The 13,825-nt window shown below is 50.9% G+C and overlaps 1 protein-coding gene across 5 annotated transcripts in view; it reads left to right on the forward strand.

The window, feature by feature from the left end:
- Nucleotides 1-13,825, forward strand: part of PTPRU (protein tyrosine phosphatase, receptor type U) — an 89,261-nt gene that overhangs the window by 60,186 nt on the left and 15,250 nt on the right. For 2 of the 5 annotated variants that reach the window (XM_025355738.1, XM_025355767.1), the window contains 5 exons: nucleotides 6,113-6,303; nucleotides 7,037-7,112; nucleotides 7,615-7,691; nucleotides 12,960-12,996; nucleotides 13,668-13,765. In XM_025355738.1, the coding sequence (XP_025211523.1) occupies nucleotides 6,113-6,303; nucleotides 7,037-7,112; nucleotides 7,615-7,691; nucleotides 12,960-12,996; nucleotides 13,668-13,765 (479 nt within the window). Of the gene's footprint in view, nucleotides 1-6,112; nucleotides 6,304-7,036; nucleotides 7,113-7,614; nucleotides 7,692-9,384; nucleotides 9,403-12,959; nucleotides 12,997-13,667; nucleotides 13,766-13,825 lie in introns of all 5 variants that reach the window. The other 3 variants (XM_025355773.1, XM_025355748.1, XM_025355758.1) reach the window with 2 other exon arrangements.

The raw sequence follows: 13,825 nt of genomic DNA on the forward strand, positions 1-13,825 counted from the left end.
CTGACCTCAAGTGATCCGTCCACCTCGGCCTTCCAAGGTGTTGGGATTACAGACGTGAGCCACCGTGCCTGCCTGCTTAGTAGCTGTTATTAACCCTTCAAATTACAAATGAGGAAATAGAGGCTTGGAGAGGGGAAGTCACTTGTCCAGGTTAAACAGCCAGAAAGTGGCAGAGTCAGGACTTAAATGCAAATCTTTCTGAATTGCAAACTTGTTTCTACTGCATCATGCTGCACCTTGAGGGATGGGTAGGATTCAGACCGCAGAGATGGGAAGGAAAGGGCATGTGTAGAGGAGGCACAGTATGTGCAAATGTGTGATGACGGGCACGGGAGGAGACAGGGAGAGGTGCGACTGCACTGAATCCTCCAGTGTGTGCTAGAGAGAGCAGGAGATCAGGGTGGTGTGGGCTCATGCCTAGCTGCTGAGTCTTGTTGAGAGACAGAAGCAGGAAACACGGGCTCTGCTCCTGGGATTCACTGATGAGATGGGGAGTCAGGACTGACCCAGGGAAGTCGGGACCAGGCTGATTGCTATGTGGATAGTGGGGACAATCAGTGCTGTCAGTTTTGAGAAAATATGCCCTTGGGCAGGAATGGTCAGCATTTTGGTGAGATGGGTACGGTTGACTGATGGTGAGGAGGAAGGGGCACTGAGCTTGGGCAGAGGTGATGGTTGGAAACTCCAAATGTGTCCAGGTGCTAGGCACAGCGGTTCACACCTGTAATCCCAGCACTTTAGGAGGCAGAGGCAGGCAGATCGCTTGAGGTTAGGAGTTCAAGCCTGGTTAACATGGTGAAACCCCGTCTCTACTAAAAATACAAAAATTAGCTGGGCATGGTGGCAGGCACCTGAAATCCCAGCTACATGGGAGGCTGAGGCACAGGAATTGCTTGAACCTAGGAGGCAGAGGTTGCAGTGAGCTGAGATCACTCCACCGTACTCCAGCCTGGGAGACAGAGAAAGACTCTGTCTCAAAAAAGAAAAAAAAAAAAAAATGTGTCCAGTAGATGAACTGAACTGAGCCTCAGCACCTTCTCTCTCTTTCTTCTCTGCCCTCCACATGCCGGTCTGGCTTCCATTTCCTTCTTTTCCAAACAGTGGAGGCCAGGTTTTTTGGTTTAGAATGGAAAGCCATGTTGATTTTAGTGCATCCTTCTGTGCAAATTTTAAATGAAGGACTTATCACCGTGGGTAACTGATGGCGGGACTGGTGTGAAGAAGCCAGCTGGAACCTTCCCAAGGTGTTGGAATGAGCCCCGTTGTCTCTGAAGTCCTGCCTGCGAAAACCCTCAGATCCTCCTGGGCCTTGTCTGTCTGGAGCTATTGACTCCTGTGGGTGCCAGTCGGTGTTGGCCAAATTGTTTGTCAAATAAGTGCCAGTTTTTTCCCTGCCCATCAATGCGCCTTAATCAGGTTAGCAGAAAGAGCAGTGGGGACAGCAGGGTCTCAGAGTCAGGTGAATTCAAGCCTGGGTTTGAATCCTAGTGCTGCCATTTAATGAGTGAGTAGCTTAACTCTTCTGGGCCTCAGTTTTCTCATTTGCACAAGAGGAACAATGAGAGTGTCTCCGCCATAGGGATATTCTAGGGAATAAGTGACTTAAGAATTGTGCGGGGCACTCAATATGTTAGATATGGCTAGCTCTTATTACAGGCTGTGCTTCTTTAGGAAAGAAACTTACTTGCTAATTGCAAACAGTGGAGGAAAAGTTTGGGGTGCTACCAAATGGTATAACTGGCGGCCTCTCTTCATCTGAGGGTGGTGGGAATCAGGGGAAGTGCCCATCGCTGAGGGAGGGCTGAGGATTTTCATTTCCAGATGAGGAGACTGAGACCCAGAGAGGTCAAGGAACTTGAGCCAGAATTTGAATTCAGGTCTCTCTGACTCCAAACCTAGTGTTCTTTTTTCTGGGCCTCGGCCCTCCCCGTAAAACATCAGCTGTCCAGTGGTTACTCACAGAAGATGTTCCACAGTCACGATGGAGCCAGGAAGGGCCTGGGAGAGCCCTGGGGTGGAGACTTTGAAGGTGGGCCTCTGGGCAAACTGGTCCTTAGGGGTCGGGGATGGGGTGGAGTAGGAAGTGTGTCTCAAGTCCCACAGGGGAACTCATAGGCAAGGAGAGTAGAGACCTGTCCTCTCTGGGCCCAGAAATTGGAGGGTCCTCTTGGGAACATCATCATCCTGTCCTTTCCTGGTGGTCTTATTTGTAGAACATCTTGTGTTGTTCTTAGGCTCAGCTGTCAGCTGCCCAGATGTGGCTCTGGCTTTCCAGGTGGGACTTTTTGCTTGTTCTCAGCCACTGTGCGCTGATTGCACACCTCCTTGTGGGGCTGTGCCAGGGCTGCCAGCTCTTCAGGATCTCTGGGATAAACTCTTTGGTTCTCTGCCACCTTCATTTGCTCCTTTCTCTGCCAGGAGAGCTCTCTGTGGAGCTGTCGGCCCACTTTCCACAAAGAGCACGAGGGCTTCTCCATCTCGCCAGTTTCTTCTCTGAGTTCTTTGAGTCAACAGAAGTCCCTCTTCTTGAAACTGTTGCACTTGTCTTGTGTGTGTGTTATGGACGCTCCTTGGAATAATCTTTTCAAGTTGCCTTTTAGGTTACAGACCCAAGATCTTACAGCAGAGAAGGACCAAGACTCTTGTCAGCCAGCTTCCCTGGCTTTCTGGCACTCAGGAGCTTCCTTCCTTTCCTGGAAATGACTAGTAATGTCAATAGCTGCCCTTGCAGGTGCGCGCTGTGTGCCAGGCACTGGGCTGCGTGCTTTATATACATTATTATATTTAATATTTACATCATTATATTGGATTGTAACAATTTTTACCTTCACTTGACATGTGAGAATGGAAGTGTGGAGAGAGTAAGTAACATCCTCACGGTCACATACAGAGCTGGGAATTGATCTGAAGTCTGACTCCAGAGCCCATCTCTCAGAGTCTACATTGCATCGTGTTCCCCTGAGGATGTTTCATGAAACAAACAAGAAAAGCCCTCCGTGGCGAAAGATGTTTATGAAACATTGCTGTTTCCACTCCTCTCTTGAAGATTTAAAATGCACACAAACACGCCAAAAGCCCCGAGAGGTCTTGCAGGGAAGAAACCTGTTTGTTTTTGTTTAAACTAGAATTTCACAGACTCCTTTAAAACACAGAATTCCTCTTCCTCCTCTTGCTCTTCTTTTTAATGGGATACCACTTAATGATCTCGCATCCCTACTATTTTCTGAAACACTCTGGCAACCACCATATTAGGCCAGTCTGTTCTCTTTGGACCTCAATTTCCCCATCTGTAAAATTAAGGGTTTGGGCATCCCACCACAATGGCATAACTGGTACTCGATTTGCCATCCAGCTGTAAGCAACCAGAAATCCAGCTAAAATATAGGAATCAGTTGCTTTCAGACATTGAACTATAGACAGCTCAAGACTGTGGTTCCTGAGAGCAGAGAAACAAATGAGGTGAGGCCGTCTTCAAACCATGGCACAGGAAGGTGGAACCCAAGCACAGTGGGGCAGCCTCACTGACCTGGTTGGAGTTTGGGGAAGTTGGGCTCGTCAGGGGGTCTCCTGGTGATCCTGTATTCAGCCTGCCAGTTAGTTGTTGAGTAGGAATTCTAGGCCAGGCACTGGAGAGGGTTCTTGCAGGGAGGGTCATTTCAGCTGAGAGTTGAAGGATGAGTATGAGTTCATCAGGCAAGAAAAGTAGGGGGAGGAGGGATTTTGGAGGGAGAAGGATAACATATATGGAGTAGGGGCAGGTATCTAAGCCCCACTGACAGTCCCCCACTGGACCCTGCCAGCTTAGACCTGGGCAGAGATTGGCTCGAAAATGGGAGGGCTGGACTTGAATAAGCCCCTTGCAGCCTCACCCAGGGCAGGAGGAGGGACATGAGTACAGTCATGCACCGCATAATGAAGTTTTGATCAACAATGGACTGCATATACCATGGTGGTCCTAGAAGATTATAACGGAGTTGAAAAACTCCTATGACTTAGTGACACTGTAGCCGTCATAATGTCGTCATGCAATGCATTACTCACTGGTTTGTGGTGATGCTGGAATAAACCTACTGCAATGTCAGTTGTAAAAAAGTTTAGCACATATAATTATGTGCAGTACGTAATAGTTAATAATAATGATGACTGTATTACTGGTTTATGCATTTAATATGCTATACTTTTAATCATTATTTTAGAGTGTACTTATTTTTTAAAAAGTTAACTGTAAAACAGCCTCTGGCAGGTCCTTCAGGAAGGGTCCCAGAAGAAGGCACTGTTTTCATAGGCGATGACAGCTACATGTGTGTTATTGCCCCTAAAGACCTCCCAGTGGGACAAGATCCGTGGAGGTGGGAGACGGCGATACTGATGATCCTGACCCTGTGCAGGCCTAGGCTAATTGTGTGTGTGTGTGTGTGTGTGTCTTAGTTTTTAACAAAAAATTTTAAAAAACCAAAAAAAAATTTTAAATAGAAAAAAGTGTATAGAATAAAGATAGAAAATATTTTTGTGCAGCTGTACTATGTGCATGTGTCATTATAAAAGTCAAAAAATTCAAATTAAAACATTTCAGTAAGCTAAGGTTAATTTATTATTGAAGAAAGAAAACTATTTTTAAATAACTGTATTGTAGCCTAAGCATACAGTGTTTATAAAGCTCATGGTAGTGTACAGGAATATTCTAGGCCTTCATATTCACTTACCAGTCACTCAGTGACTCACCCAGGGCAGCTTCCAGTCTTGCAGCTTCATTCATGGTAAATTGCCTTATACAGGTGTACCATTTATTATTATTATTATTATTATTTTTCTTTTGAGACGGAGTCTTGCAAAGACTCCGTCGCCTGGGCTGGAGTGCAGTGGCACAATCTCGGCTCACTGCAACCTCTGCCTCCAAGGTTCAAGTGATTCTTCTGCCTCAGCCTCCCAGGTAGCTGGGATTACAGGCTCATGCCAACACACCCAGCTAACTTTTTGTATTTTTAGTAGAGACAGGGTTTTACCATGTTGTCCAGGTTGGTCTCGAACTCCTGACCTCGTGATTCTCCTGCCTCGGCCTCCCAAAGTGCTGGGATTACAGGTTTGAGCCACCGCACCCGGCCCATTTATTATGTTTTATAGCATATTTTTACCGTGCATTTTCTGTGTTTAGATACGTAAATACTTACCATTGTGTTATAATTGCCTACAGTATTCAGTACAGGTTTGTAGCGTAGGAGCAATAGGCTATGCTGTGCAGCCCAGGTCTGCGGAGTAGGCTGTACCATCTGGGTTTGTGTAAATACATTCTGTGGTGTTCTCACAAAGACCAAATCACCTAACAATGCATTTTTCAGAACGTATCCCTGTTGTTAAGCAATGCATGAGTATTAAGTGAGTGAGTGGAAGTGTGTGTCCCAAGGCGGGTGTGGCTGTTTTCTCAGTTCCAGGACCTGATCTCCAAGACCAGAGTGGGACATCCTTGGGAATGCTGAGCAGAACAGCCGGGGACAGGGTGGTCCTGGGGGCTGCAGGGAGGGTGGTTTCCCAGGGTGTGTGAGGAGCTATGCACCTCTCCACCCACTCCCCCATTGGCTGCAGCCCTGCACGGGCTGACAGTGGAACTGCCTGCGCAGGAGACAGGCTCCTATTCAGGTGCCTCACATTAATCTGCAGAGGGGTTGGCAGTAGCTGCTAATTTCCAATTTGCTTGTCTTTGAATGGGGGTAATTGCTGGGAGTTGCCAGTGTTCCAGGTTGTTCTCTGGAAGAAGGGAGGAAGAAGGGGCGTCTGTCGTGGGCTCTGCGGAGCGCTGCCTTCTGCAGGGAGTGCGGTGAAGGCTCGTGGGGTGGAGTGAGGGGATAATGGAATCATAGCCAGGCAGGGCCACAAGGGCCTTCGGAGACCACCTGATCTGACCAGCTCATTCTACAGGTGGAACTGAGATTCGGAGGGAGGGGATGTGCCCAGGATCACACAGGGTGGGCCTGACTAGGTGCTTGGCTCCAGCCAACAACCCAGCCATCCTTGGCATTGGCTGTGCCTCCCTTCCCTCTTACCCCCCCAGTCTCTCCAGGGCCCCCAAGGCTGAGACGTGTGTGTCAAGAACTGCTTTGTCTTTCTCTGATTGCAGGAGACCAGCGCAGCGGTGGGGTCACTGAGGCCAGCAGCCTCCTGGGGGGCTCCCCGAGGCGTCCCTGTGGCCGGAAGGGCTCCCCGTACCACACGGGGCAGCTGCACCCTGCAGTGCGTGTGGCGGACCTTCTGCAGCACATCAACCAGATGAAGACGGCTGAGGGTTATGGCTTCAAGCAGGAGTACGAGGTGCACGCCGGCCCCGGGCCAGCAGGACCCCTGCGGAGGCCTCACCTGGTTCTCACTCTCTGTGGACTCTGACCCTGGCAACCCTCAGCCTAGCCCTGGTTGGACCCCTGCTCTGACAGTTCCCAGCTCAACCTTTTTGACCTTGACTCTGACCCTCATCCGAATTTTAGACTGATACGGTTTTTCACTCTTATGCTAACCCTGATTTGAAATCTGACTTTGAATCTCATCTCCATCTTTACGTGGACTGTGATCGGGATCCTTATTCTGTCCCTAATCTGAACCTGCCCACCGACACTGACCTTGACCTAATCCCAGCCTGACATTGATCCTGAGTGTCATCCTAAGCTCCATTTGAACTCTGGATCTCATCTCACCTTTGTCTGAACTCCGACATCGCCCTTATCCTAATCTAAATCTGACCCCCACCTTTACCTTCTTTCTAGTCCTTATTCTCAGCCTGACCCTTATTCCAAAATGTCTTTGAACCCTGACCCTCTTTTCCTCTTTTCTCATTTCCCTTCCCCCCACACGCCTTGGTTTTGACCCTGGTCCCTGGCTTTATGATAAAAGGACCCACAGTGACAGTGACTTTATCTCAGGCCCAAGTTCAGCTTGAACCTGGCCCTTATTGTCCCACTCCCATCCTGCCTACATCATCCCCATTGAGGGGAAGGGGCCCTATGAGTGAGGGTCCCTCTCTTCAACTGACCACCACTTCCCCTTCTGGTAGAGCTTCTTTGAAGGCTGGGACGCCACAAAGAAGAAAGACAAGGTCAAGGGCAGCCGGCAGGAGCCGCTGCCTGCCTGTGAGTCCTGGGGAAGGGCCTGGGGTCCAGGGCAGTGGGCGGGAGGGCATCAGGAAGGGGAGCACAGCCAGGGTGGGCTGGGGCAGCCTCAGAGATGATAGTAGCATTGGCCACCTTTTATTGAGGGCCTGCCACATGCCACGCCCTGTGCTTGTTTCATTTATTCCCGTCAATTCCCCTGTGAAGCGGGAAATACTATAATCCCCGTTTTACAGATAAGGAAACTGAGGCTTGGGAGATTAAGATTCCTGCTCAAGGTCTCAGAGGTAGTAATTGCCTGAGCAGCATACACTCTTGGGCCTCGTTGACTCCATAGCCCAGACTCTACCCCCTGATGTGTCCTGCCTCCCATGGTGCCCAGAGACTACTGGTAAGCCTTGAGACGCTAGGTTCCCTGGTGGCCCTGCCTGTGCCCTATCCCCCAGCCTCCAGGAATCCCTCCCTGACTGCCTAGCTCTGGGCTCCCCAGTTCAGCCCCTGCCCACCTGCTCTGTGTTTACAGATGATCGGCACCGAGTGAAACTGCACCCGATGCTGGGAGACCCCAATGCTGACTACATTAATGCCAACTACATAGATGTGAGTGCCTTGCCCTGTCATTTCTGCAGACCTGGCCCTGCCCGCTCCAGGCTTACTATCCAGGCAGGGCAGAAACCTGTTGGGATAAATGGGGGTTCAAGTGGCTGAGTTTGGAGTGCCCCCATCTCTGCAGTCAGTGCCAGGGTGCTCAGAGGAGGGAGGACAGTGGGCAGCAGATTCTGGAAGGCTTTCCGTAGGCTGGAGTTGGCCTGAGAGATGAGGTGCTTTAGGGAAGCAGAGCAAAGGGAAGAGGCAGACAGCTAGGCCAAGAGGTGAGGAAGGCGGGAGGCATGGAGAATGGGATTCTCACTGTGCACCGTGAGGCTGAAGAGGTAGGCAGGGGCTGGATTGTGAACACCTAAAATGGCAGGCTCCGGAATGGGGGCTTTTTCCTAGGGCCACCAGGGAGTTGTTAAAGTGTTTTGACCATAATCAGAGTGGTCCTTTAAGAATAACAACACACGTTTATCCAGCACATACTGGGTGCCAAGCACTGTGCTAAGCACTTTACACCCAAGATCTCCTTTTCTGTAATCCCTCCACCCACCCTCCGAGGCACTTAGCACCATGACCTCACTTTACAGGTGAGGAAACCGGGGCTCAGAGACGCGAAGCAACTTGTCCCAGGTTGCACAGCTAGTGAGTGGTAAAGAAAGGACTCAAATCTCAGCCTGTCTTTGTCTCTAAAGCCTTTGCTGCCGTGAGGCTGTCCTGCCCCCTGCTGCAGCAGCAGGACTTGGATGGATGGGAGGGAGGGGCCAGAGACAGAGTAGGCAGCCAGGAGGCTTGGGCTTGGGTGTCAAGGAGAGGTGATGAGTCTACTCCCTAGGTGTGGAAGAGGGGTGAGACGGGACAGGGCCCCTAACCCCTACAGCAAACCAAGTTTGGGAGAGCATCATTTAATCACGTATGAAATAAATTTTAAGCACTTCCTTTGTGCCACGCATTGTGCTGGGCACCAGGGATACAGATGTGAACAAGACAGTCATGACCTCTGCTTTCCTTGAACGTATCTATTCGAATGGGTGAGACAGACATTTCTACAAATCAAAGTAACTTCAGATGAGATGAGCAAGCACAGGCCAGGAGAGAGATCACACAGATTGAGTGTTACACAGCAGGCTAGTGGCAGAGCCAGGGCTGGTGTGGCGGGCTTTGTGGAGGAAGCAGGGCTTGAGCTGCCTCTGGGTGGCTGGAGAGGAGAGAGAAGAGTATCCCGGGTGGGGAGCTGCCTAAGCAAAGGCCTGGGGGGCCAGGCGGAGCAAGGCACAGGTCTGGGAGCCGAGGTAGTCAGGGCCTCTGGAGGTGGCCTCTCCTCTCCCTCTTCTTCTCCTCCTCCTGGGGCCAGATGTGCCATGCCATGATTCCCAGAATCCCTTGCTGCCTCCCCCACTCATCCTATCCCTTGGTTGGAGTCAGGGCCAGGCCTGGCCTCGCAGACTTGGGCAGCTTTGGTGACAGTGGGCCTCTCCTTGGTCTTGTCAAGGTCCCAGTTGGCTTCTCTTGGGCCCTGGCAGGGACACACCACTCCCCACTCTGTGGCTCAGCCCGGCCCAGCCTGCCCGTCTCCGCTCTGCCTGCCCTGCTCACATCGCCCATTCTGGCCACTCCTGTGCTCCGTCCACCTCCATCTGCCCCTGGCCTAATATCTGTCTCTTTTGCTTTGTACTGTTCCCTCACTGGAATCATTAAGATTCGGATAAACCGAGAAGTAAGTATCTCTTTCCCCTTCTCCTCCTCCTCCTCTTCCTCCTGTCTGTCTGACTGGCTGTATCTCAGACTCTCTCACAGTCTCTGGCTGTCTCTCTCTCTCTCTCTGTCTCTGTCCTTCCTTTCTACTTATGTGCCCAGCACCAACCGTCCATTTCAGCAGCCTGGCCAGGGGCCGCCCAGGGCTGAAGATTCGAGAGTGTTCCTATTGTAAGCAGTTTGCTCCCATCCTCCACTGCCTTGAGCAGGGGCAGCAGTGTTGGGGGTGCTTCCCCTGCCCCATTCTGCACTGGTCACCACTGTCTGTCACCTTCCTTCCCTGGCCCCGCCATTCCCCAGGAGTCCTCCCTAGCTGCACCTTCTACAGGACCCTTTGGAGGGTGCAGGGTAAGCTGCCCTGGAGGGCCCTGTTTCTGCTGCTTGAGGGTCAAGATCTTGGACAGCCCCAGGTCAGCCTCCTAAAACTGCTTTCCCTAGTGTTCAAATACCTTCGTGATCAGTTTGCCTGAAACTCAACCCTGACCATTTTCCCCTCAATTTAGCCTTAATTTGAATGTTTTTTGGAGGGAGCAGTTTGGATATTCTGTTTTAAAATTATGCATTTTTTTTTTTTTTTCCTTTTTGAGACGGAGTTTCACTTTTGTTGCCCAGGCTGGAGTGTAGTGGCACGATCTTGGCTCACTGCAACCTTTGCCTCCCCGGTTCAAGTGATTCTCCTGCCTCAGCCTTCCAAGTAATTGGGATTATAGGCATGCACCACCACACCCGGCTAATTTTTGTATTTTTATTACAGATGGCGTTTCACCATGTTAGGCTGGTCTCAAACTCCTGACCTTAGGTGATCCACCTGCCTTGGCCTCCCAAAGTGCTGGGATTACAGGCATGAGCCACCACACCTGGCCCATTTTTTAGCCTTTTAAAATTTAAAAAAAAACTACCATAATTCATCTAGCTATTCTCTGATTTGATTTCTTTTTTCTTTTTTTTTTGAGACAGATTCTTGCTCTGTCACCCAGGCTGGAGGGCAGGGGTGTGATAATGGCTCACTGCAGCCTTGAACTTGTATGCACAAGCAATCCTCCTACCTCAGCCTACTGAGTAGCTGGGACTACAGGCGTGTGCTGCCATGCCTGGCTAATTTTTTTCATTTTTTTTTTTCTTTTTAAAGAGATGGGGTCTTCCCAGCACTTTGGGAGGCCAAGGAAGGCAGATTGCTTGAGTCCAGGAGTTCGAGACCAGCGTGGGCAACATAGTGAGATTGTCTCTACAAAAAATACAAAAATTAGCTGGGTGTGGCGGCTCATGCCTGTAGTCCCAGATACTGGGGAGGCTGAAGTGGGAGGATCGCTTAAGCCCGGGAGGCAGAAGTTGCAGTGAGCCGAGATCATGCCATTGCACTCCAGACTGAGCAACAGAGCCAGTCCCTGACTCAAAAAAAAAAAAAAAAGAGAGAGAGAGAGAGATGGGGCCTCACTATGTTGCCTAGGCTGGGAGTTTTTAATACATATATACTGTTTTCATAATATTTAATGATTGATATGATTATTTGCTATTTTGTGGGTGCTTTTTCCATATTGTCTCCTTTTTCCTTTAAAAAATATATTTCTTGGCTGGGTGCAGTGGCTCGCACCTGTAATGTCAGTACTTGGGGAGGCTGAGGCAGGAGGATTGCTTGAGCTCAGGAGTTAGACCAGCCTATGTAACATAGTGAGACCCTGTTTCTACAAACAAACCAACAAACAAAAATTAGTTGGATGTAGTGGCCTGTGCCTGTAGTCCCAGCTACTTGGGAGGCTGACGTGGGAGGACTGCTTGAGCACTGGAGTTCGAGGCTGCAGTGGCGACAGTGGCATAGAGTGACAGCAGGAGGGAATTGAGCTAGACATGAAGTTCCAGTGCTGTGGGCTGGGAGACGCTGGGAGGCTTTTCATCATTACTCACTTTGACTGTGTTTTGGTCCTTTTCATGGGAACAGTGAGCAGGTATCCAACAGAATCTCTGAGTGTTTGTCTTGCTATTATCCTCATATTGCAGAGGAGAACAAAGGCTTAGAGAGGTTGAGAGCCTGGCTACTCAGAGGATGTTTTGAGGCCAGCAATATGGACACCCCCTGGGAACTGGTGATGCAAAATCCTGGGCCCCACCCCAGACCTTTGAATCTGAATCTGCCTTTTAACAAGATCCCCGGGAGATTTATATGCTCAAGAAAAACTGAGAAGCACCTTCTCAGCGCTCAGAGTTACACAGCTACTACTGCATAGCTGTGGCAGGGACCCAGGTCCATTCAGCTCCAAGACTCGGATTCTTCACCCCATAGTCAATCACCTTCTGCCCCAGCAATTCGTGACTTCCATTTGATCCACTTGATTCATTTGTATCTTCAAGGATACTGCTTCAGCTTTAAAATAGTAGTAGTAGTAGTAATAATGGCTGTTACTGATTAAGTACTGACTTTGTGCTAGACCCAGTGCCAGGCATTTAACATACTACTTTATTTGCTCATCACAACAGCCCCTCAGAGGTAAATGCTGTAATTGTTCCATTTTATAGACACGAAAATGGAGGCATAGAGAAATGAAGGGGTTTTTGCTCAAAGGCACACAGCTAGTGAGAGGTAGAGCTGGGATTTGAACCTTGGCAGTCTGGCCCCGGGACTCCTCAGGCCTGGGAAGTTCACGAGACCAGAGTTGTTGCTGGGAGCTGTGTTGAGAGTGTAAACTTGAGGTAGGGGCCTGGGCTAGTTTTCTCCGTGCCAGCCCTGCAGTACTAATTCCCCTTTCCGCATTGCCCGCATTGATGCCCTTGGTATCTGGTGAATTCTTTCGCTTAGAAAGATGAGGCCTTATGGCAGGACCTCATGGGTGGCTGTGGCCCTGGGGTGGCTTGTGGGAGGGCAGGTTTCTCTCCTTAGCTTGGGGGCTCTGGGGATGGAGGATGAAGTAGCTCTTGGCCTCTCTCTTGTGGGAGGTGGTACAGGTAAAGTGCTTAGCACAGTACGTGACCATAACAGGGTCATTATTATTGATCTTAAAGATTTTAACATTTTATCTAAGGGCCATGAGTAATGCCTGTGCCCATATACTTCCATCCTGAAGCCCTCATCTAGGCCCACCATGCTCTGAGTGACTGAGGAGTAGGGGGGAGGGGTACTGTCCATGCTGGTTATCCCGAGGGGGGCTAGGATAACTGACAAACTCTGGTTACCCCACATTTGGGATCTGGGTTGTTTAGAGCTTCTGGAACCCTGGGAACAGGCAGGGCCATTGGGGACTGTGTCTCCCAACGACAGCCTGGCACATAAAGGAGTCATGTTCTCTCCGGGGTTGCACAGCCCAGGTTGGATTAAGTCCACAACTCTGGTGTCCCAGCTGCATTTCTCCACTTCCTCGGGGACTAGGGGGGATGCAAAGTCACCCTGGGTAGGAGGTCCTAGGGATGCGAGGGCACAGTTCCCTGGTGGGGTAGGGGTTCTGCCGCTGGGAGGGGAGGGCAGAGGGGGTGTGAGGGAGTGAGGGGCTGCTCCCTGGGGTCTAACCGCTCCCTCTCCTCCTGTTCCAGGGTTACCACAGGTCAAACCACTTCATAGCCACTCAAGGTACCTGGCACCTCTGCCCACATGCACCTTCCTGTGTGCCTCCTGGCATGCTGGAATGCCCTCAGCTTGCCTTTCTGCCTCCCCTGCTGATCCACTTGGATTCCTGAATGTCCCCCAACCCTCGCCACATTCTGGCTCCCTGCTTGTTCATCTGCTCCCTATTCTGCTGGGTCTCTTGGAATCTGGCCGACTGTCTTTGTCCCCTCTTTGTGTTTGTGTCTCCCTGATGTGCTTGGTCCATCTGCGGTTGCTGGTCCACCTGCCTGTCTCCAAAGTGGTGTTTGCGAAAGGGCTAGCCGGGCTCAGGTCTCATGGGTGTGGTTTGGGCCTCTCGGTCTGGTGGCTGCCTGGGTTCTTCTGTTTGCATCTCTTTCCGCGACTGTCCATCTGTCTGTCCCTCCTGGACACTCATGCCATTGCCAAACCATCTGGCCCTCCTCCAGGGTCCCATTCAGGATGAGCGGGCTCTTTAGCCAGGCCCTCTCTGATGCAATGCAGCCTCAGGGCCCTACAGGCAGGCGTCAGCTGCAAGCTGGGTGTTGTGGGCAGCATGAAGCCCCTGTTGGGGCTCAGGAGGCCTCCTGGCCTAGGGCGTGGTACTGGATGGTGCTGGGTGTGCTGACCTGGGGTGGAGACCTTGTCTCAGGGACAGGCATCCTCCGCATCCCCAGGGCCGAAGCCTGAGATGGTCTATGACTTCTGGCGCATGGTGTGGCAGGAGCACTGTTCCAGCATCGTCATGATCACCAAGCTGGTCGAGGTGGGCAGGGTAAGCCGGGCTGTGGGGCGAGCTGGGGCGCATGGCAGGCCAAGGGGGCAGCGACGAGCC

Source organism: Theropithecus gelada, chromosome 1, assembly GCF_003255815.1.
Source record: "Theropithecus gelada isolate Dixy chromosome 1, Tgel_1.0, whole genome shotgun sequence".
NCBI lineage: Eukaryota > Metazoa > Chordata > Mammalia > Primates > Cercopithecidae > Theropithecus > Theropithecus gelada.